Here is a 21,552-nt window from a genome sequence, read left to right on the forward strand (position 1 = left end):
TAGTACCCCCCTGAGTGGCATAGAAACTTTGTTTTTAAGGCACTCAGTTTTATTTAACATGTAGAGGAGGTATACATTTGGACGGTACAAACTCTTTGAACAAAGTCTAAGTTTTATTTCGCTATTGGTAATATCTTCTGAGGTGATCGGCATTCCAGGCTCTTGGCACAATGGTTCCATCCATTCTTTTTAATTTGTAAGTGCCGGAGCCAATTTCGTCCTCGATCTCATATGGTCCTTCCCAATTTGGCCCAAGTACCCCCACTCCGGGTTCCTGGGTGGCTGGGAAGACCCTTCTTAGGACCATATCCCCAATAGCAAATTTTCTGTTTTTAACCTTAGAGTTAAAATACTTGGTCACCTTCTTTTGATAAGCAGCCATCCGTATTTGAGACTCATCCCGGAGTTCTCCGACTTGATCCAAAGCCTCTTGAAGCAGAGCTTGATTCGTGGCAGGATCGTAACTCGTTCTCCTGTGGGATGGGAATAATGTTTCTACCGGGACCATTGCTTCACAACCGTACGCCATTGAAAAAGGCGAGTGACCGGTCGTGGTTCTGGGGGTCGTCCGGTAGGCCCATAATACCCTTGGCAATTCTTCAGGCCAGTTGTTTTTGCAGGCCAGCAGCTTCTTCTTCAAGGTGACCTTTAGGATTTTATTGACTGCTTCCGCCTGGCCGTTTGTTTGAGGCCTGGCTACCGCAGAGAAGCTTTTCACTACTCCGTGTTGGTTACAGAAGTCAGTAAATTCCTCGCAATCAAATTGCTTTCCATTGTCAGAGACTATTTTGTGAGGCAAGCCATATCGACACACTATGTTTTTGATAACAAAGTCCAATGCTTTCTTGGCAGTTATTGTCTTCATAGGCTCAGCCTCTGTCCATTTGGTGAAGTAGTCTACTGCTACTATTGCATACTTTACCCCTCCTTTTCCTGTTGGCAGGGACCCAATAAGATCTATTCCCCAAACCGCGAAGGGCCAGGGACTAGTCATCAGGGTGATTTCATTTGGAGGGGCTCTCGGTATGTTCGCGTACCTTTGGCACGAGTCACACTTTTGGACATAGTCTATACAATCTTTTTTCATTGTTGGCCAGAAGTACCCTTGCCTCAATATTTTCTTTGAGAGGCTGGGTCCTTCAGTATGATCTCCACAGAACCCTTCGTGGACCTCTAGCATGATTTGTCTAGCTTCTGGGGCCGATACACACCTTAAATAAGGCATGCTGAGTCCTCTCTGGTAGAGAATTTGATCCATCATCACATAACGATGAGCCTGATACTGAATCTTCCGAGACAGTGCCCTTTCTTGGGGCAACTCACCTGTTGTTATGTATTTTATGATGGGGACCATCCAGCTGGGTTCTTGCCCAACCGTTAGTGTGGTCTCTTTTATTTTGATGCTTGGCTCTGCCAAGCGTTCCACTGGTACTACCCCAGCTCTTCGATTTCGCTATCTGAGGCTAACTTAGCCAAACAGTCCGCGTGAGCGTTCTTTTCCCGGGGGATTCTTTCTATTTTGTAGTCCGTGAACTCGTGGAGCAACTCTCGGACTATTGTTACGTATGCGGCCATCCGCTCGCCGCGGGTTTGGTATTCTCTGGATACCTGGTTTACGACAAGTTGGGAGTCACTGTAGACTTCCACTCTTTTAGCTCCTACAGCTTTTGCTAATTTCAGCCCTGCTATCAGGGCTTCATATTCGGCCTCATTGTTTGAAGCTGCGAAGTCGAATCGGAGGGCCGCCTGGAGTCACAGTCCAGTTGGTGATATCATAGCCACTCCGGCTCCAGAACCGTTCTCATTAGAAGCTCCGTCCACAAATACCCTCCACGTGGGGATTGGCGATACCGGCGTATTCGCTGTTGCCTCAGCTTCGTTGCATTCGGTAATGAAGTCTGCCAAGGCTTGGCCTTTTATAGAAATCCGGGGTACGTAGTGCAAGTCGAATTGACTTAGCTCCATTGCCCACTTGAGGAGCCTTCCGGACGCTTCAGGTTTTTGGAGGACTTGCCGGAGCGGGTGATTGGTCAGAATTTTGATCGGATGGGCTTGGAAGTATGGCCTTAACTTCCTTGACGCCATCAGGAGGCAGAACACCAGTTTATCAATGACCGGGTATCTCGTTTCGGCCCCTATCATGCGCTTACTGACATAGTACACGGGATGCTGAGTTTTTTCTTCTTCCCGGACCAGGGCAGCGCTGACCGCGTGTTCGGAGACGGCCAAATAGAGAAATAGGTCTTCTCCGAGGACGGTTTTTGATAGGATAGGAGGCTTGGCCATGTGGTCTTTTAACTTTCTGAATGCCTCCTCGCACTCGTCCGACCATTCGAACTTTTGGCATTTCTTTAGCACGTTGAAGAAGGGTATGCACTTGTCCGTGGACCGTGAGATAAAACGGCTCAATGCAGCTACCTTTCCGGTCAGGCTCTGCACATCTTTATGTTTCTTGGGGGATGGCATATTCAGGAGAGCCTGGATTTTTTCCGGATTTGCTTCAATCCCCCTTTGGCTGACTATGAAACCCAGGAACTTTCCTGATTTGACCCCGAAGGTGCATTTCTTTGGGTTTAGTTTCATGCCGTATCTCCGGACAACTTCGAAGCATTCTTCTAAGTTGCTTGCATGGCTGTTGCATGCTTTGGATTTGACGAGCATGTCGTCCACGTACACCTCCATGTTTCGCCCTAGGAGGCCTTTAAACATCCGGTTAACCATTCTTTGATAGGTTGCTCCGGCGTTTTTTAGTCCGAAAGGCATGACTAGGTAGCAGTATACCCCCTTATCGGTCCTGAAGCTAGTGCACTCCTGGTCTGTCGTATGCATTTTTATTTGATTGTACCCAGCATAGGCGTCCATGAAGGATAACAGTTTGAATCCGGACGTGGCATCTACCATCTGGTCGATCCTGGGCAGCGGGAAGCAGTCCTTTGGACAAGCTTTGTTTAGATCGGTGAAGTCTATACAAACTCGCCAAGTCCCGTTCGGCTTGGGCACCAGGACCGGATTGGCAAGCCACTCCGGATAGTACACGTCGCGGATCATGCCGTTAGTCAAAAGTTTGTCCACCTCTTTCTCTAGAGCTTCGGCTTTCACCGAGTCGAGCGGGCGTCTCTTTTGATGGATGCGAGGCATGTCCGGGTTGACATTGAGTACATGTGTGATGACATGAGGGCTTATGCCAGTCATGTCTTCTTGGCGCCATGCAAAGATGTCGATGGCGCCCTTCAGTGTTTTTATTATTTTGTCCTTTTCCTCCGGGTCCAGGTTCTTCCCTAACCGGAGTACTTTGGTGGAGTCGACGTCGCACACTGATATTTCTTCGACGTCCTCCATTGGTTCCACGATTCTTTCGGACCCTATACGAGGGTCCAACTCATCCTCTTCAGCCATTTCTGGCTCAGCGGACTCCCGGACCATAAGTACGGGCAGGTGGGTTGCAACATTATAACATTGCCTTGCTTCCCCCTGATTTCCCCTCACGATCCGACTCGGCCTCCTGGGTAGGGAACTTTAGGCACAGATGTCGGATTGAAGTGACTGCGCCAAAGTCTACTAGGGCCGGTCGGCCGAGGATCGCGTTGTAGGCTGTCGGACAGTCCACCACCACGAAGGTGCAGTATTTGAATGTGCTCTGGGGAGTGTCCGGGCATAGGGTGACCGGGAGCCTCACTTTTCCCATTGGGATAAGTGTCGTCCCGTTAAACCCTGTGAGCTGGGATCCACTAGGCGAGAGGTCACGATCTGTCAAGCCTATCGCGGTGAAGGCTTCTTTGAAGAGCAAGTTCACGGAACTCCCATTGTCAATTAAGACTCTGGCCACCACTTTATTCGCGATGGGGGTCTTTATGACCAACGGGTCGTGATGAGGGAAGCGCACCGTCTTGGCGTCTTCTTCCGTGAATGTGATGGGTTGGTCCATCAGCCGAGGCCTTTGAGCTGGGAGTTGAGTAACTTCCCATATCTCATTGAGTTTTGCGGCCCCGGCGTATCGCTTACGCTCCTTGCGAGTATTCCCTCCGATATGGGGACCTCCGGAGATCATGGCTACCCGTCCATTAGGCCGGGGCGGCAGTCCGGGGATATGCTGGGCGTCACCTGCGGGAGCAGCTGGAGCCAATACTCCTGCTGTACCCCCTGGTGTTCCCGGAGGCATACCCCCGGCCACCTGACCCGGATTGAGGTGGGGCAACCTATTCTTGATCCATTCATAGAGGTGGCCCAATCGGATTAGATTTTCGATCTCGTCCTTGAGATTCTTACATTCATTGGTGCTATGACCAATGTCGTTGTGGTACTCGCATCTTTTGCTCGGATCTCTCCGGGAGCTGTCTTTGTACAACGGATGTGGTCTCCGGTAGTGTGTATTTTGCCTAGTGGCGAAGTACACACGTTCTTGGGAGTCCGATAGCTCCGTGTATTGAGTATATTGGGGGGTGTAACCCTTTTTCTGGCGCTTCTCTCCCGTCCGGGTGCTGCCTTTGGAGGACCTTTTACTCCTTGATCCCTGGGAAGGGCCTGTTAAGCTAGCAGCCGGAGCAGAATGTGAAGGGGCTTGCCCATTCACTCCGGACGGGTTGCCAAAATGAGAAGATGCTGGTGCCATAGCCTGGCCCTGGCTATACCCGGGAGTAGCAGAGAACTGTATACCACTTGTTTGTGGGGTCGCAGTCGGGGCAGTACCCGAGGGCGATACTCCGGGCATATATCTTGCCACTCCGGTGGGATAGTAGCCCCCATAAGCCACGATTTGGGCTTCTTCGAGGTTGATATATTTTTGGACTCTCTTCTGGAAGTCCTGGAGGCTAGCAGCTCCTTCTTGCTGCAACTCATTCCAGAAAGGAGTCCCAGTACGGATTCCTGCTTGGAGAAGTGCAAGCTGTTGTCCGTCATCAACCTTCTTGGTTTTCGAGGCTTCCTCTCGGAACCTCTTGATGTAATTCTTCAAGGTCTCGGTGGGCAGTTGCTTGATATTAGTCAAGGCACTGACCTCCAGGTTGACCTTTCTTGCGGCGACAAACTGTCTCCGGAAGTTGGTCTGTAGCTTGTTCCAGCAGCCCACAGATCCTGGTTCCAGTTTTTTGAACCATTCCTCCGCGGACCCACTTAGAGTGAGTGGGAAGCACAGACACTTGGCATCATTGCTGACCCTCATGACCGTCATGACACGGTTGAACCGTGACAGGTGGTCGCTGGGATCGGAGTTCCCGGTATATGCTGCCATTTCGGGCATCTTGAAGTTTTTAGGGAGCTCCGCCTCTAGGATCTGCTTAGCACATGGCTCTCGATCCTCGCTGTCCGAGTCGGAGTCGTCTCCCTTCTGCCTCCGGGAGACTCGGGCAATGTCTTTTCGGAGTGTGGCGAGTTCCGCCATAATTCCTTCATTCAACGTACCCGAGGAAACCACGGGTCCGTATCTTTTTTGGTCAAGGTGATCCCGAAGGTCACCTTGGTTCCCATTGATTTGATTTCTCAGATCAATGGGAGGACATCTCTGTCCTCTTCTCCCTCTACCTCCGGGTTCCTGGTGTACAGAAACGCTTTTTCGGTCCTCTCGATCCTGAGGGCCAAGACTCCCTTTTTGGGGCTTGCCCCTCTGCGGACCTTTCCCTTTAGGGAAATCTGAGCGGACTTTTCGCGGATCCTGCACCTTTTTCTTTCGCCCAGGGGTAGAAGTAGGGTTTTTTGTTTGATTCCCTTCAGCAGGATATCTTATAGGGCTAGGCTCCCTAGATTTCTGCTGCTGGGAATTAGGCGAAGACGTCGCTGGCTCCTTGTTGAGTCCAGCGGTCATTGCCTTGGGGTGCACGTGAATGCCAGCTGCTTCCATGGCTTTTTGCATGGCCAGCATCACTTCCTGCATTTTCTGGTTTTGCGCTTTCTGAGCTTCGATCTCGGCTTCATGATCGATAGCTTTTTGTCTAAGAAGCACCAGTTCTGAGTAACTACCTTCGTCATAGGCATACTCGTCGAGGTTTCCCTCGTAGTCATCATCGGGGACTATTTCTTCTTCCTCGGACTCCTCTGCTGCTCTTGAGGCTACATCTTCCTCGTTTGGGTCTTGAGCGTCTTCCAGAGGGCGAGGCTGACGAGTACTTCTTGTCTCCACCATATTTGTGAAGTCAAATGCTTGTTTTGTAGCAGCTTTCTTCAGCTCTCAATGAAAGCACCAAAATGTTGACCGAGATTTTCGGCAACTAATAAAATACGATTATACTATTGAGCTGTAAGAAAGTGAGAGAAGGATTTTTACGTGGTTGGGGCGTTAATGAGCCTTAGTCCACGAGTCTTTGTTATTTATGGATGTATTTAATACAGAATTTATACTTGGGAGAATGTCACCCTTATAAATACAGAGAATGTTCTTGGTGAGTATTTACTCTTCTTTCTCATATGCAGCCCAAGATTCTCGATCCCATTTAATGAGCTTTGAGGGGTATTTATAGTGTTTTGGTGGGGTAATCCCTAGAATTGTTCTTACAAGTGTATCTGTAAGTATCCATAAAGTTGGGTATTCCCAATGAATATACCATGAGTAATGCATGGTCAAATCCCTAGGTGTTGTAGGATTTTTATGAGGAATGTCCTTTTTGCCTTGTGATTGATGTGACTCTTCACAGTGTAGCCGTCGCTAGACTTAAATGATCATTACTGTGGCGCTGCTGGTTGAAGGTTGTGCCGTCAGACTTTATTGCGTGTTGCAGTCTCAACACGCTTCCTCCCATGCAGCATTTAATGCGACTTGATTGCTCAGGAGAAGCCTGACACCCCATGGAGATGCTTTAGTGCTATGTGAGCCTCCGGGAGCACCTTGAACTCCGGGTGCCTCCTCCGGGACCTATGTCCAGGATGTTTCCTTGTGGCATAGAAAGACTTAGCAAATATTTATAAATTGTCTGATCCACGTGTCCCTGTCCGGTTGGTCCACGTATATTGGGCGAAATTAGGGGCAACAGGTACAGAATTTGAATTTTTTTTACGATTTTTAAGATTTTATTTACATAAAATAAAGTAAATAAAATTTTTTGATGCATTTTTATATTGTACTCTTCTTATTTTATTGATGATTTTTTGTTATTTGTATATTATTTTGATTTTTTTTCATGTAATTTTTTATTGCTTTCTTATGTTTTTATAAAATACCGTACAAATGTAAAAAAAAAAAAAAAACCTAAAAGTATAAATATTTACTAAAAATTTACGCAATTTTCCTATATTATTTTATATATGTAACCAACTGTTATTATTTTTATTTAGTATAAATGTGTAAACTATAATAATAATAATAATAATAATAATAATAATAATAATAATACAAATTTCATTAACTTACAATCATCTGAAACAATAAAAAAAAATACAATAAGTAAAGTCTCCCTCCTATATATATGAACAGCCTCTAATAGAGAAGTCTGCGCCAATGTATACACAACTTTATTAGCAGATTGTTTTACAAACTGAAAAGAAATTGAACACAAACCAACAACCAAAGACTTACAAGTTACAATCCATCATGAGAACACAACCATAAGGAGAAGCTATATTTTTACAATTATTTAAATCACTAATAACTGTAAGACTATCAGATATATCTATAATTTTTAATTAGGGTGTATATCAACACTAATAAATGCATAAAAAGAATCAAGTTTTCCATTATATTTGGTCATATGAGTAACCAGTACCACCGTACGTAGAGTGAGAATAAGAGAACCAAGTGGAAAGCAAAAAACTAATTATATATTATATAAATATTTAAATAAATATATATCTTATAAAAAAAATTGTTTATTATATATATTTATGTGCAAATTGCAGTTCCAAAACGTAAAGTCTGAATTTCTTTTTGATAGAAGTGTTAGCTTATTTTGAGGAGTGAAAATTAAATAACATTGAAAAAGTCCACTTATAAAATAACAGTATTAGTAATATCCAAAAAATAAGAATGAGTAGTTCTTGTTGGAAATTAATTGATTAGTCGTTGATGCACATGATAGATAAGACTTTTAACGGTTTATATTATTTTGTTAGGAGAAGATTATTTGCAAACTTGGTTTTCTTTTCTTCCTTTCTTTCTAATTGATATAATTTATAAGCTAGTTGGGAGTTCATATTATAAAAATTATACTATGCCGCCATATTAGTGTGAAAGGTGAACAAATTAGAACATAGTAACCACTAAACAATGGGAAATTTATAATTTCTATGTTATATTATATATATAACATATATGACTTCTTCCCCCATTCTTCTATTTTCTAATTTTAAGAATCTTTGGAAAGAGCATGGAAACAAAAATATAGCATACCAGCGGACACAAAGATAGAATAAATATGAGCATATTGTTATTGGACACCCAAAACATTCCCGCTTCAAACCTCTATCTCATACCTACACAGTCTCAAAATGGTATTATAGCACCAAAAATACCAACACATTTTAAATGTGTCACCTTATAATTGGTTAGCGATAATTAATTACACCAATGATAAGAGTCGTAAATACCACATGTCACTTTTGACATTTCTCAATATATATATATATATTTATATATATTTATATAAATATATAAATATATCCACCAGCAAATGACGACTATGGATATAAAACTTACAAAATTTGAAGTCAAACAATTCCAATTTATAATTGTCAAAGAAAGTATTGTTTCCGTACAATGTTGTAATCATATCATAGGGTAAAGTAAGGTCTATCTATTCAAATAAACAACACAATCTTTAAACATATTAGCACAAAAAATACGCCTAATAATACTATATTATATTACCGGAAATATAAAATACAGCTCAACTCTCCACAACAATAATAAAAGAATGCGTTGCTAAACTCTCTCTCTCTATACACTACCAAAAAAAAAAAAAATTACAACGAAAAGACCGCTATGAGTAACATTAGCTGTCCAGGACTTCTAAAAAATAATAACACAACAAATTAACTGCCTTTTTTATGAAGGACTAGAGAAAAAGTTACAAAGATTTAATAATCATGAACACAGCACAACCATTGAAACGCCCATTCAGCACTTTATGCAGCTACTTGGATCGGCACATTTGATCTAAACCCACGTCCCCTTCCCCGGGTTCCCCTACTGAGGCCTCGACCTACAAAGAAATTTAGTAACAATTCAGAAGTGGGCACACAATGAAGAACTTTTGCTTCAAATGAACTACATATCCCAATCCCTCCCATAGTCACATGTTCTAAAATTCAGAACAAGATGACAAGAAAGATATGGGTCTAATGTGCTGAAAAATAAGTTTAGCAGAATATATCTAAAGACAAGCCTAGAATATGATGACTGATATATAAGCCAAACTACCAGTTTATGAGAAAAATATACAGCACTTGTACATACCACGACCTTGGACAGGGCCTTCTTGATTGTAATCTCCATCTTGCTGTGTATCAACATAAGTTCCATTATACCCTACCCTTCCACGGCCACGGAAACTTCTTCCTCTCCCTCGACCTCTGAACCCTCTACCTCTTGAATTGTTCCGACTCAAGTCCCAACTGCCATCTTCATAATCAACGGAAGCAAAGCCATTCCCTGAAACAAAATACAACTGCTACATCAAAAATATTATCATTTTGCAGCCCCCAAGATCAACCAAATTGAATCTTATATTCTGTTAAAGATCAACAAGATAAACCATGACAACAGGTGCAGAAAGAAATAACCACTGAAACAAAGGCTAAATGAATCCACCAATTTACATCATACTTGGTACAACAGGAACAAATTATGCTAGCAGTACAACCAGCAATTATATTATAGAAGCATGGTAGATACATACCTCTGGCCTTTGACCGTCCTCGATAGTTGCGACCACGACCTCGACCACTTGGTGAGCCCTCTGCAGCACAAGATATTCAATTTATTTGAAATGGTAAAATAATTGCACTGAACAAAAAAATAAAGATAAATGATCTTTACCTCCATCGTAATCAAATTCTGTTGATGGCTTCACCTGGTCAGCAGGTATGGGAGGCTGGTACCTGTAGGCAAAAATAGTTCACGAATACTAACAGACCACAAGTAAACATATTTATACATATATATATATATATAAAGGAAATAATAATAATGTACGATGTTCCTACAAGGTCATTAACCTCATAAAGAACCCATTATGTACTCACCCAATTAAAGTACTGTTCAACTCCTTCTTTGAGAGGGTGATTAAAATCATGGAAACATGTCTTGTCGTCTCCAAACTGTGAGGTTAAGGGGAGAAGATAACTAAGACTCAAGTAACAATGACAATTAAAACCATCAAAGAGTAAATTATTATCTAACAAGAGACAGTGCCAAGCTGTAATAAAATAACAGTCACGATAGTTTAAGATGCGTCCTTACGGCAAGAGGCCTTCCTCTAAGGGCTCCCATGTATCAGTAATGTCTGTGGATCCAATTGACGTATTTTGGTGAAGACCAACAACTCTTCTCTGGAATTAATAACAAACCATTTTTCAGGCTCAGAGTGATGCCGAACAAGTTTAAACAATCCATCTGACAATATACAAACAGGAAACAGGAATCAAACCTTAATTAACTCCACTATGGTCACTGTCTTGTTGATAGCTCTTCCCATTGCCTTAAAAACAATTTCATCGGATCCTTTTTCCTACATATTAATATGTAAAGAGTAAGACCAAAAAAAAACTAAAGATATTGCATTATATTCAATATACACCAACTCTACACTTCCGCACTCTTAGCAGCCAAAATTAGTATATCAATATTTATAAAATCAAGCAACCAGCACGGCCATAGAAACGAGTTAGATCCCGTTAAGCGATCAAGAGCACAATTTTCTCCCATGAGTTCTGTTTGAATCCTAAGTGACCCAACGTTAAAACTACAAAATGTATCATATTCAATCCTCTCACTTCGAATTTAGTATCAAATTACACAACTAAACATTTCAAAAATTATGTTAATAGCCTTTTATCAAATTTTGGCCGTTAGACATAACATACTATACTGCATAATTAATTGTTCAAACAAGCCTTATTAATTTCTCCTTTAAGGGTTCAACACTACCTTCCTAAAACCCAAACTTATAAACCCCTGAACTAGAAACCTGGTTACTTAATGAGATAGTAGCATTGTGTCATTAACACGCAAATACATTAAAAGTAAAAGAAAAAGAAACACAATATAATCAATTAATTAAAAATAATTTATATAATAATTAGGAAAAGCAAGAAACACCTGGAGTAGAGTGATGGCGTAAGTGATATAGTTGCGCATCCTCCCCTGACTCGTAATCCTAATCTCATTTTCATCAATTGGCTTCTCAGCTTTTGGCTTCTCTACTCTCTGGTACCGATCCATCTTCACCGCCACCAACCAAATAAATTAAAAAAAAAAACCATATTAGCACCATGCAATCAAGAAAAGAAAAATAAAAAAACTAGCCCTGAAGTAGAGGAGGGTGCAGAGTGTAGGAATTTGGTGGAAGAAGAGGCAGAGTGATAAAATTAGGGTTTAGTCAGACGAGGAGGTCGACAGTTTACCGTTGGTGTTGGAAAGGGATAAGAGTTTTTTTTTTTTTTTTTTTTTTGTAAAGTTGAGAATGAGTCCTCTTCTTCTACGGCTTTGTTTCTTCTTTTACGCCCTAAATAGAATACTGCAATGTATAATTTATGATTATTTAATGATATTTTTTTTAAGGTAATATTTATCTACCGAGATTTAAATAGAATAGAATTGAAATAAAATAATTTTTATTATATTTTTTTATTTAGTTTTCAATAATTTTTATTTTAGTTATATATTTTCATTCATTCTAATTAAATACTATTTAATGAAGTATTTGTTATGTGAGTTTGAGTTTGAAAGAGTACACTTAGAAAGAATATAAAACTCATGTGCATGAGGAGATTAAGGTTATCATTGTGTTAATTTGAAAAATAAGAACTTACTTGGAAATATAAATTTCTTGTCATTTAAATTTAATTTTAATTTTATATATTTTTTTATTATAATACTTAATACTTACTTAAACTAATAATAATATTGTTCAGAGAGTTGAATAATGCCATTTACCATTTCTATTGTATATACTGTCACTCGCTTCCAAACTAATTGTACTCTCTTTTCTCTAATGGCACGTTTGATTTAGTGTAATAAGAATTATAATGGAATCATTATTACTATTACATTGTTTGCTTTTATTTTTAAACTTATGTAATGGCTTTACATTATAATGGTCATTACACTATGCATTTTAATTCCCATTACATCATAAAACTAATGTAATAATGATTACATTGTTAGAAAATATCTCTTTTGCCCCTTTTCATTACTTTTTTTTTTAAATTTTAAATATTAAAAATAATAAAATTAAGGATATTTTTGTCAATATACAACTTATTTTATTTTATTACAATATTCATTACAGAGTTAAACCAAACATCATAATACTATTTTTATTACAATTCTAATTCCATTACATTACCATTCATATTACAATTACCATTCTCATTACATTATATTACATCAAAGCAAACACCAGTGTCTGTCCTCTAATTTTAAGGGAAATTTACATAGTATGTTGACTTTTACTATTTTTATTTTATAAAAATATTGCCAGACAGTATTTTTTATTTTTTACTGTGTATTTTTATAAATTTCATATTACAGTATACTGTGTTCATTTTTTTTGTTTTTTTTTTGTTTTGTTTTGTTTTAGTGTTGTTTCATGGTTGTTTTTCATAATTTATTTTTTTAACGTCGATTTCACTGTTCTTGCTCTATCTTGTTGGAATTAATGATTGTTTTCTGGATGTTCTCATGGTGTTGTGGTGGTTTTATCCGTGTGTGTGAAATATGGAGGCTATAAAATACATATCTTCTTCCTTCTCTATGGTTATTTTGTGGTTATTTTTTTATTTTGGTTCTCCTAAAAATACATTTGATGAGCTCATTAGAAAAAAAAAAGTTTTGAGGTGTGTGGTTCTTTTATATTTTTATAAGTGGTTATATCTGCTTATTGTTTTATATTTGTTTTTGTGTTGTTTTAGTATTTTTTTGTTCTGTTTTTTAAAGATTAGGCTTGTAAATATGACTGGTATTGCATTGGGTATTGAGGTTGTGCAGAACATTTTTTTAGTTTTTTTAATCATGTTTTTTTTTCTTTTGTTTGATTTGTTTTAGTGTTGTTTTACAGTTGTTTTGTCATGATTATTTATTTGACGTCGATTTCACTTCTTTTTTCTCAATCTCACCGGAATTAATGGTTGTTTTCCGATTGTTATGGTATTCCTCTGGTGGTTCTGACTGTAGGTGTGAAAGATGGAGACCTTATTTTTTTTGGTGTTTACAATATAAAAAAAAAAAATTGGCTAAGACAGTATAAAAATAACTTTTACCGTGTGGCAGTATTTTTATAAAGATTGGGCCAAAAGAATAATTTTTGTAAATTTTCCAATCTTAATGACTTTAACTAGTTTGGTGAGATTGGGCCCTGGGCTTCTTTATAATTCGGCCCATAATTCAACACTCTTTATTATGCATACTATAAGGGAAATTTGATTTTCTATGCTTAGAAAATCAAAAAATTTGATTTATAAACCAATAATTAAAACCCTAAAAAAACTATACCTTTTTTTTCAAAACCCCAAAAATACCCCCAAACTAAAACTATCTCTCTTTCTCTCTCTATCTAGCCGGTCCCACACCCCAGGTCCGATGGTCGGACCATGGGGTCCGATGGGGTCCGACCAATCGGACCCATCGGACCCCAAGGTCCGACCATCGGACCTCTCTCTTCCCCTCTCTCTCAAATCGCGGGAAAAAAAAAAAAAAAAAAAAATTAAAGCCGACCATCGGACCCATCGGACCCGACCATCGGACCCATCGGACCCATCGGACCCGACCATCGGACCCTTTCTTCCTCTCTCTCCAAAATCGCAAAAAAAAAAAAAAAAAAAAAAAAATTAAAGCCGACCATCGGACCCATCGGACCGACCATCGGACCCATCGGACCCATCGGACCCGACCATCGGACCCTTTCTTCCTCTCTCTCCAAAATCGCGAAAAAAAAAAAAAAAAAAAAAAAAAAAAAAGGTCCGATGGTCGGACCTTGGGGTCCGATGGGTCCGACCATCGGACCCCCAAGGTCCGACCATCGGACCTTTGTCTTCTTCCCTCTCTCAAATCGAAAGAAAAAAAAAAAAAAAGTTTCAGAGACTGGGGTTGCTCTTTCGGGTTGGGGTTGGGGTCGGAGGGGTTGGGGTCGTGGTCGACGGGGGTGAGGGTGGTGATCGGCGTTGGGGTTGACGTGGGTGGGTGAGGGTGGTTCGGGTGAGGGTGGGCGGTTGGGGTGAGATAGAGGGAGAGAGAGATGATGCAGAGAGAGAGAATATTGTGAGGGGGGTATTTTTGGGGTTTTGAAAAAAAAGGAATAGTTTTTTTAGGTTTTAAATTTTTGGTTTAAAAATCAAATTTTTTGATTTTCTAAGCATAGAAAATCAAATTTCCCTACTATAATTACTATTTACTTTTTTCATATAGAAAATTATGCATATACTATTTTAATGTCCTTTCCCATTCAAAAATGTCTTAATCCAAATCAAATTCAAACTAATTTTCAAAAAAACATAAATTCGCTCTTACGTGCATACATGAACAAATAACTTTATCATAGGATAAGGAATAAATTTTCTGATTGGAAGTATCGATCCTTCTTGTCAAGTAGAATGGAAGTCGTTATTAAATCTGTTATCTAGTCTATTCACACTTATTCTATGAATCCTTTAAAACTTCATGTTTCCTTAATTTAAGAGATTCATAGATTATGTGCGATTTTAGTGAAATGGTACTTCGTCTAAGAAAAAGCTTCATTATTGTACTTGAGAGAAATTGTGTTGGCACAAGTTTGATAGTAGTATATTCTTAGATTTATCTCTCTTTAATCAGGTTCTTGTCGCTAAGCAAGTTGTAAGATTGTATTCCGCTTTTGATTCATGGGTGGTTAGAGTCACGAAGGTTATTTATTATTCGAACTATAGGCAAAACTACATGTAGACTAAGTAGGGCAATCACTCCACCTGAAATTAGGATCAGTCGTAAACTATTTCGAACTTACGTATATATATATATATATATATATTTTTGGATCTTTACATAATTACTTTTCTAGTCAAATAATAATATGTAAGGTTGTTTAGTCTAGAGGTAAAGATCTTTTTAAATTTTAAGGAAGTCACAAGTTCAACACTCTACATATTTATTTTATCTTTTTGAGAAAAATAAAATTAAATTATTATTGTTGGGATTTAAACCACCTAGCAACTATGTATAAAGTACTTTAATATAATTAATACAATAAATGATCATTGCATAAAAGTTATTTTAATACAATTATGTACTATTTTAAATTTTACTATATATAATTTTATATTTTTTATTAAAATTTTGAATTCTCCACATACAGTAGAACCTCTATTTAAGAATACTCTATTCAAGAATAACCTCTTATTTGTTGTAAAAAAATCAAGTCCCGATTTGGGCCAGTTATTTACAAAAATATGGGAAAATAAAGATAAGTTTTGATATATATGGCATAAAAACTTAATTACACTAAATATGACATTTTTTAAAAAAACTTACAAATATGGGAAAAAGCCTTGAGTAATGCCATAAAAAACTTAAAATTTGTATTTCTTTTTATTTATTTTTTCTTTTTTAAAAAATAAAATACTAAAATAAATAAAAAATGATCTCAACTATAGATATTATTTTTTTTTACAGAAATTAAACTTGTTTTTTTTTTATTTAAACTACTATTTTTTTTCTTTGTTTTTTTGTTAAAAACTAATTATTTCATTAAAAGCAACAGAAAAAAAAAAAAAAACCAGTTTCATCAACATCATCCTGAAGAAAAAACAATATAAAAAATTATAATCTAAAGATAATATAAACTTTAAAAATCAGTTCATCAACATTGAAAGAAACTATTAATTTCATTAAAAGAATAAAAAAAATAGTTTCATTATGTTATTAGAATTTTTTTTTCAAGTTACTTTTTTATTATTTTGTTTCTAGGTTGGAAACTTACACTTATATTTTGTTATTAAATTATTGGTAGGCATTATGTGTTGTTTTGATTATATTTGTGATTAGTATTTTTTTTTTTGTATATTTGTGTGTGTGTATGTTTTTATTTGATTGTTTGATGAAACTGGTTTCAATTAACTTTATTATTAACATTTGTATTTTGTTATGATTTTTTATAACGTCAAAACTGGTTTCACATGTCGAAACTGGTTTCACATGTTTTAACTATTCTGTAATGGGGTTGCTCAATTTTTATGATATTATTATATATTTTTTCGTTTGTATAAAACCAATTTTATTATTGTATGATATTTGAACAACAATTTTTATTTTATTTTAATTAATCAGTTTCTGACATACATATTATTTTATTATTTTCATAACTGGTTTTTTTAAGTAATTAATTTTTTTTTTATTGTTGTTCATAATTGAGTTTTATTCAATTTTTTATTAATTTATCTCAACAAACTGGTTTTTATTTGTTTGTTTTTATTTTGGTTGTTTTACTAACTGGTTTCTCACATTCCACTGTTTTTTTTTTGTTATTCTTTTATGGTTTTTATTGCACTTTTGTCTCTTTAATTTTCTTTGTTTCTTTTTTTTCTCTTTGATTTTAATTTGTGATTCTCTTTGTTATATTTGCTGCATATTGTATGTTTAAATTAACTCTAATTTTTGAGCAAGCAAATAAAAAATTAAATGCCAAAATAAAGAATGAAGTTAGAAGTTTGATTATTAGGTATTGATATAAATTTTATATGTTCGAAACTGGTTTGTAAATTTAGTATCGTTAATTTGTAAAAGTTTAGTTATTAGGCATTGTGTATTTTTTATTATGTTATTGTTGAAACTATTTTTTTTTTTGCCTCTTTTAATGAAATAATTCGTTTATTTTAATATTGATGAAACTGGTTTTTAAAGTTAGTATCGTCTTTAGATTGTAATTTTTTTCATTATCTTGTTGATGAAACTATTTTTTGTATTCTTTAAATGAAATTATTAGTTTCTTTCAATGTTGATGAAACTAGTTTTTAAAGTTTGGATTCTTTTTAGATTATGATTTTTTATATTGTTTTTTTTTTTCAGGATGATATTGATGAAACTGGTTTTTTTTTCTGCTGTTTTTAATGGAATAATTAGTTTTTAACAAAAAAAAAAAAACGAATAGTAGTTTAAATAAAAAAACAAGTTTAATTTTTGTAAAAAAAAATGAAATATAAAAATGTACACTTATTATATATATTAAGAGAAAAAAATTAGGTTGAGAAAAAAATTGAAAAAAAAAGAGAGACACAAAGAGAAATAAGAAAAAAAAAATAGAGAGAGATAAGCGAAAGAAAGAAAAAAAAAAGTAGCAACTGACTTAAAAGTTGAAAAGAAAAAAGAGAGCCAAAATTGACTAAAAAAATATATAAAAAAGACAAAAAAAAAAACTTTTTGAAGTTTCAATAAGTAAAAAAGAAAAAAAAATTAATAAAAGTATAAAAGTAAAATTTTCTTGTCAAATTAAAAATGTAATGTTTGAAAAAAAAAATGTAGTATTTGGTGTAAATTTTTCAAATAAAAAGAAACCCTAAAATGTAAGTGTAAAATAAATTAAAAAAACAAATAAAACTAATTAAGCTAAAAACAAAAACATAAAATATGGGATTGGATAATAAGTTTATAAAAATATGGCATATCAAATACCATAAAAAACTTAAATGTGAAAAAATGCCATAGAAAAGTGGCAAACCTAAAAATGCCATATTTTTCTAACTTTGTTATGAAATCCCATATTTGATGTAATTTTCACATAAGAATAACCTTTAAATTGTAATTAGTTATACATTTTTTAAGTGCCGTATTAACAAAGTATACCTCTATATAAAAATAATTACATCTTAATAAAATATATACATGTATTTTGTAAATTTATTTATGTAAAATTAATAATTTTCTTTTAAATTATATAATACATGTGTGAAATTATATTTACTCTAAAATATTTCTATTATGATATAGTATTAATGATTATTTATTGTTATTATTGTTACATTGATATTTTTTGGTTTTTTAATTTTTTTTTCTAGTGTAACTCTATTTAGTTATAACCTCCCAATTAGAATATAATTTACTTGGTCCCAAGTGTATTCTTGAATAGAGGTTCTACTGTAATATAAAAACATGTAATTTCCTCACTTCAATTTTATTTATAGTTTCGCCCCTCTCCTTCGTCCTAACTCTTTATTTTTTTTAATGGTTGGTAAGTCCAAAAAAACTTCTTTCATTTGGAGGTCTATTTTATGGACTAAGGAGATTTTTAAAGATGGAGGTTGGTTGCTCATTAGTGATGGAATTGAGGTTTCTATTTATAATGATCAATAGATTCTTAACTTGGATGATAATAAGTCTTCTTTTTTTCGTGTTCTACTTGTTGATGCCATTGTGAATGATTTGTTAATGGCTAATGGTTGTTGAAATGCATCTTTAATTAATATCTCTTTCTCTGCGAATAAGGCAAGTGTAATTCTCGCTATCCCTAGTGATCATGTTCCACTATATGATAACCTGGTGTGGCATTTTGAGAGATCAGATATTTACTCCGTCAGGAGTAGGTACTGGAATACCATTCACATTCTTGGTATTGGGCAAGGTTCTAATGCCAATGGTAAATTTGGCTTATGGAATAAGGTTCGGCAATTACATCTCCCTGCAAAGGTCAATTATTTTCTTTGGAAGATCTCTCATAACTGGCTGCCTACTTATGCTAATTTGGATCTCGGACCCCATCAAATAAAATGCCACACCAAATTATCATACAGTGGAACATGATCACTGGGGATAGCGAGAATAACAAGTGCCTGAGACCTCCTTGCATGCTCTTTGGGGTTATGATAAGCTTTCTTCTATCCGTGAGGTTGTCACCCTCAATCTTAAAGTCCCTTTTTTTTCTTTGTTGGGACATTTATGAGTTCTTTGATACTTGTCTAGACTTTACATCTACTGCTATGTTTGAAAAGTTCATTGTTTGTCTTTAGAGAATTCGATATAGACGAAATAAATGGGTGAAAGAAAAAGTTTGTGCAGATGACAACTTCTTGTTTGACTGGAGTGAGGATTTTTTATAGCGTTTCACTTCTACTAATAGTTGTAATACTCATCTTAGATAGACCAAATTGCCCTGTGGTGTGGTGAAAATCAACTGCTATATTGGATTGTGTACTAAGTTGGGTAAATCTAAGGCAGGAGTGGTGTTTCGTGATGATACTGATTTTTTCTTAACTTCTAGTACTTGGACTTGGAAGGGTAGCTTCTCTCTTGATGTTGCTGAGACTTTGGGTATCTACTCAAGGGTCTTGCTTGCTAGTATTCTTAGTTATCAAAGGGTGTGTTGGAGTCTAGTTGTCTTACTCTTGTTAATGTCATTCTTTATAGTAAGGTCTATCAGTCTTATGTATGATGTATTTCTAAAGACATTAATATTTTTTTTGATATTTTTTTTTGTTACTGTCCAAAGATTGCTAATAATGTGTACTCTCCTGACCATCCTACTTTACAGATAAACTTTTATGATTAATATTATTATCCAACACTCTTTTTTTTAAAAAAAAATCTTTTATTGGGTTTACTCATGAGATTTTAATGAAGCCATTTTTTATGAGTTTTCTAGTCTTCTAGAATTATAGATGGTAAAGTCAAACTCATTAGACAATAATCATTAAAGATATTAATTAATAATTAAAAATATTTTTAAATTTTTATATTAATGTTATCTTCACCAATAAAGATATTATAAGCTTTTCCTTCGATTAATAAATTTAGAAAAGGGAAATTTGACATTATATACTTAAAAAAAGCATAAATTGTTTTTATATGCTTCTTAAAAAAATGTAAAAATAATACCCTCCAAACATCTTTAATCCCAACAATACCCTCCTCATTTCAAACCCCCACTCTCCCTCTAACTCTCTCGTTTCTCTCTCTTTCTCTAACTCTCCAAACCCATTCCCAACAAAACCCCACCGGACCATCCACGAGAAGCACCCGACAACCCACGACCACCGCACCACTTCCGGTGAAACCCATTCGCTTGTTTTCTGCATTTTTTTTTTCTGGTTTTTGACGATGTCGCGAAACATCGCTAAATGTCGCGAAACATCGCGAAATTATGAAACATCTCTAAATGTCTTTAATTCACAACAGCGCTTGTTTTCTACATTTTTTTTTTCTGATTTTTGACGATGTCGCGAAACATCGCTAGATGTCGCGAACATGTCGCGAAACATCGCGAAATCGTGAAAACATCTCCAATTCACTATATCGCGAAACACATCGCGAATATCATCGCTAAACATCGCGAAACATCGCGAAATATCGCTAAATATCGCAAATCAACACTAAACTTCATCCCTGACCTCATATTTGTTCTATCATTGCAAATACATCGCTAAATATCGCTAAATATCGCAAAATATCGCAAAAAACTGGTAAACCAGAAGAAAAAAATGCAGAAAACGAGAGAGGCCGTGAGAGAAGATGACGGCGAGACCTTGCGACTGAAGTTCTAGGTCTGTGTGTTCGACGGTAGGGGTTCTAGGTCGGGGTTAACGCCGGAGAAAGAGAGAGAGACATGGATGTTTGATTTTTATTTGTTTAAGGGTAAAATTGGATAGAAAAATAGTGTGAGTATATTTTGCATGATGTAAAATATGCTAGCATATTTTTAGTGGATAAATTAATTTTAAGCATATAATATCAAATTTCCCTTTGGAAAATAACGTTCTTGTTATGAAATATTATTGGGAAATTTGTTAAAATACACTTAAAAATCTAGACTATTCTTTTAATATACCACCTTTAAATAAATACTCTAAATATTCTCCAAACACCTTAAAACCCTAAAATTACCCTTACAATTCAAAAGCTCTCTTCTCCCACTCTCTCTGTCTAACTTCCCCCCCTCTCACTCTCTGTTATTCCCATCCAGCCCCAAACCTTTCAAGCCCTGACTGTTCACGAGCTCCGACCGACCAAGACGACCCACAACCGAGAAGACCCATGACGACTCACGACGACCCACGAGAAGCACCCAAGACAACCCACGACCACCACATTTTTTTTTCTGGTTTCTGACCCATCTAGCGCTTGTTTTCTGTATTTTTTTTTCTGGTTTTTGACGATGTCGCGAAACATCGCGAAATCTTGAAACATCCCTAAATATCTCTAATTCACAACAATGCTTGTTTTCTGCATTTTTTTTTATTTTTGACGATGTCGCGAAATATTGCTAGATGTCGCGAAACATCGTGAAATCATGAAAACATCTCTAAATGTCTCAAATTCACAACATCACGAAACATCGCTAAACATCGCTAAATATCGCAAAATATCACAAAAAACGGGTAAACCAGAAGAAAAAAACACAAAAAATGAGAGAAGTTTTTTTGAAATGTAAGGCGACCGAACAACACTAGCTCCGG

At 36.3% G+C, this 21,552-nt stretch overlaps 1 protein-coding gene across 1 annotated transcript; it reads right to left on the minus strand.

Annotated features, from left to right (window-relative positions):
• Window positions 1-8,760: 8,760 nt before the first annotated feature.
• LOC115723202 (uncharacterized) lies at window positions 8,761-11,689 on the minus strand. Its single transcript, XM_030652640.2, has 9 exons — window positions 11,545-11,689; window positions 11,240-11,362; window positions 10,569-10,649; window positions 10,382-10,470; window positions 10,165-10,239; window positions 9,959-10,020; window positions 9,819-9,878; window positions 9,377-9,571; window positions 8,761-9,122 (listed from the first exon to the last, which is right to left on the minus strand). The coding sequence occupies exons 2-9, from the start codon at window positions 11,360-11,362 to the stop codon at window positions 9,046-9,048; spliced, it is 762 nt and encodes a 253-aa protein (XP_030508500.1). The 5' UTR covers window positions 11,545-11,689; the 3' UTR covers window positions 8,761-9,045.
• Window positions 11,690-21,552: the final 9,863 nt, after the last annotated feature.

Source organism: Cannabis sativa, chromosome X, assembly GCF_029168945.1.
Source record: "Cannabis sativa cultivar Pink pepper isolate KNU-18-1 chromosome X, ASM2916894v1, whole genome shotgun sequence".
Classification (NCBI taxonomy): Eukaryota; Viridiplantae; Streptophyta; class Magnoliopsida; order Rosales; family Cannabaceae; genus Cannabis; species Cannabis sativa.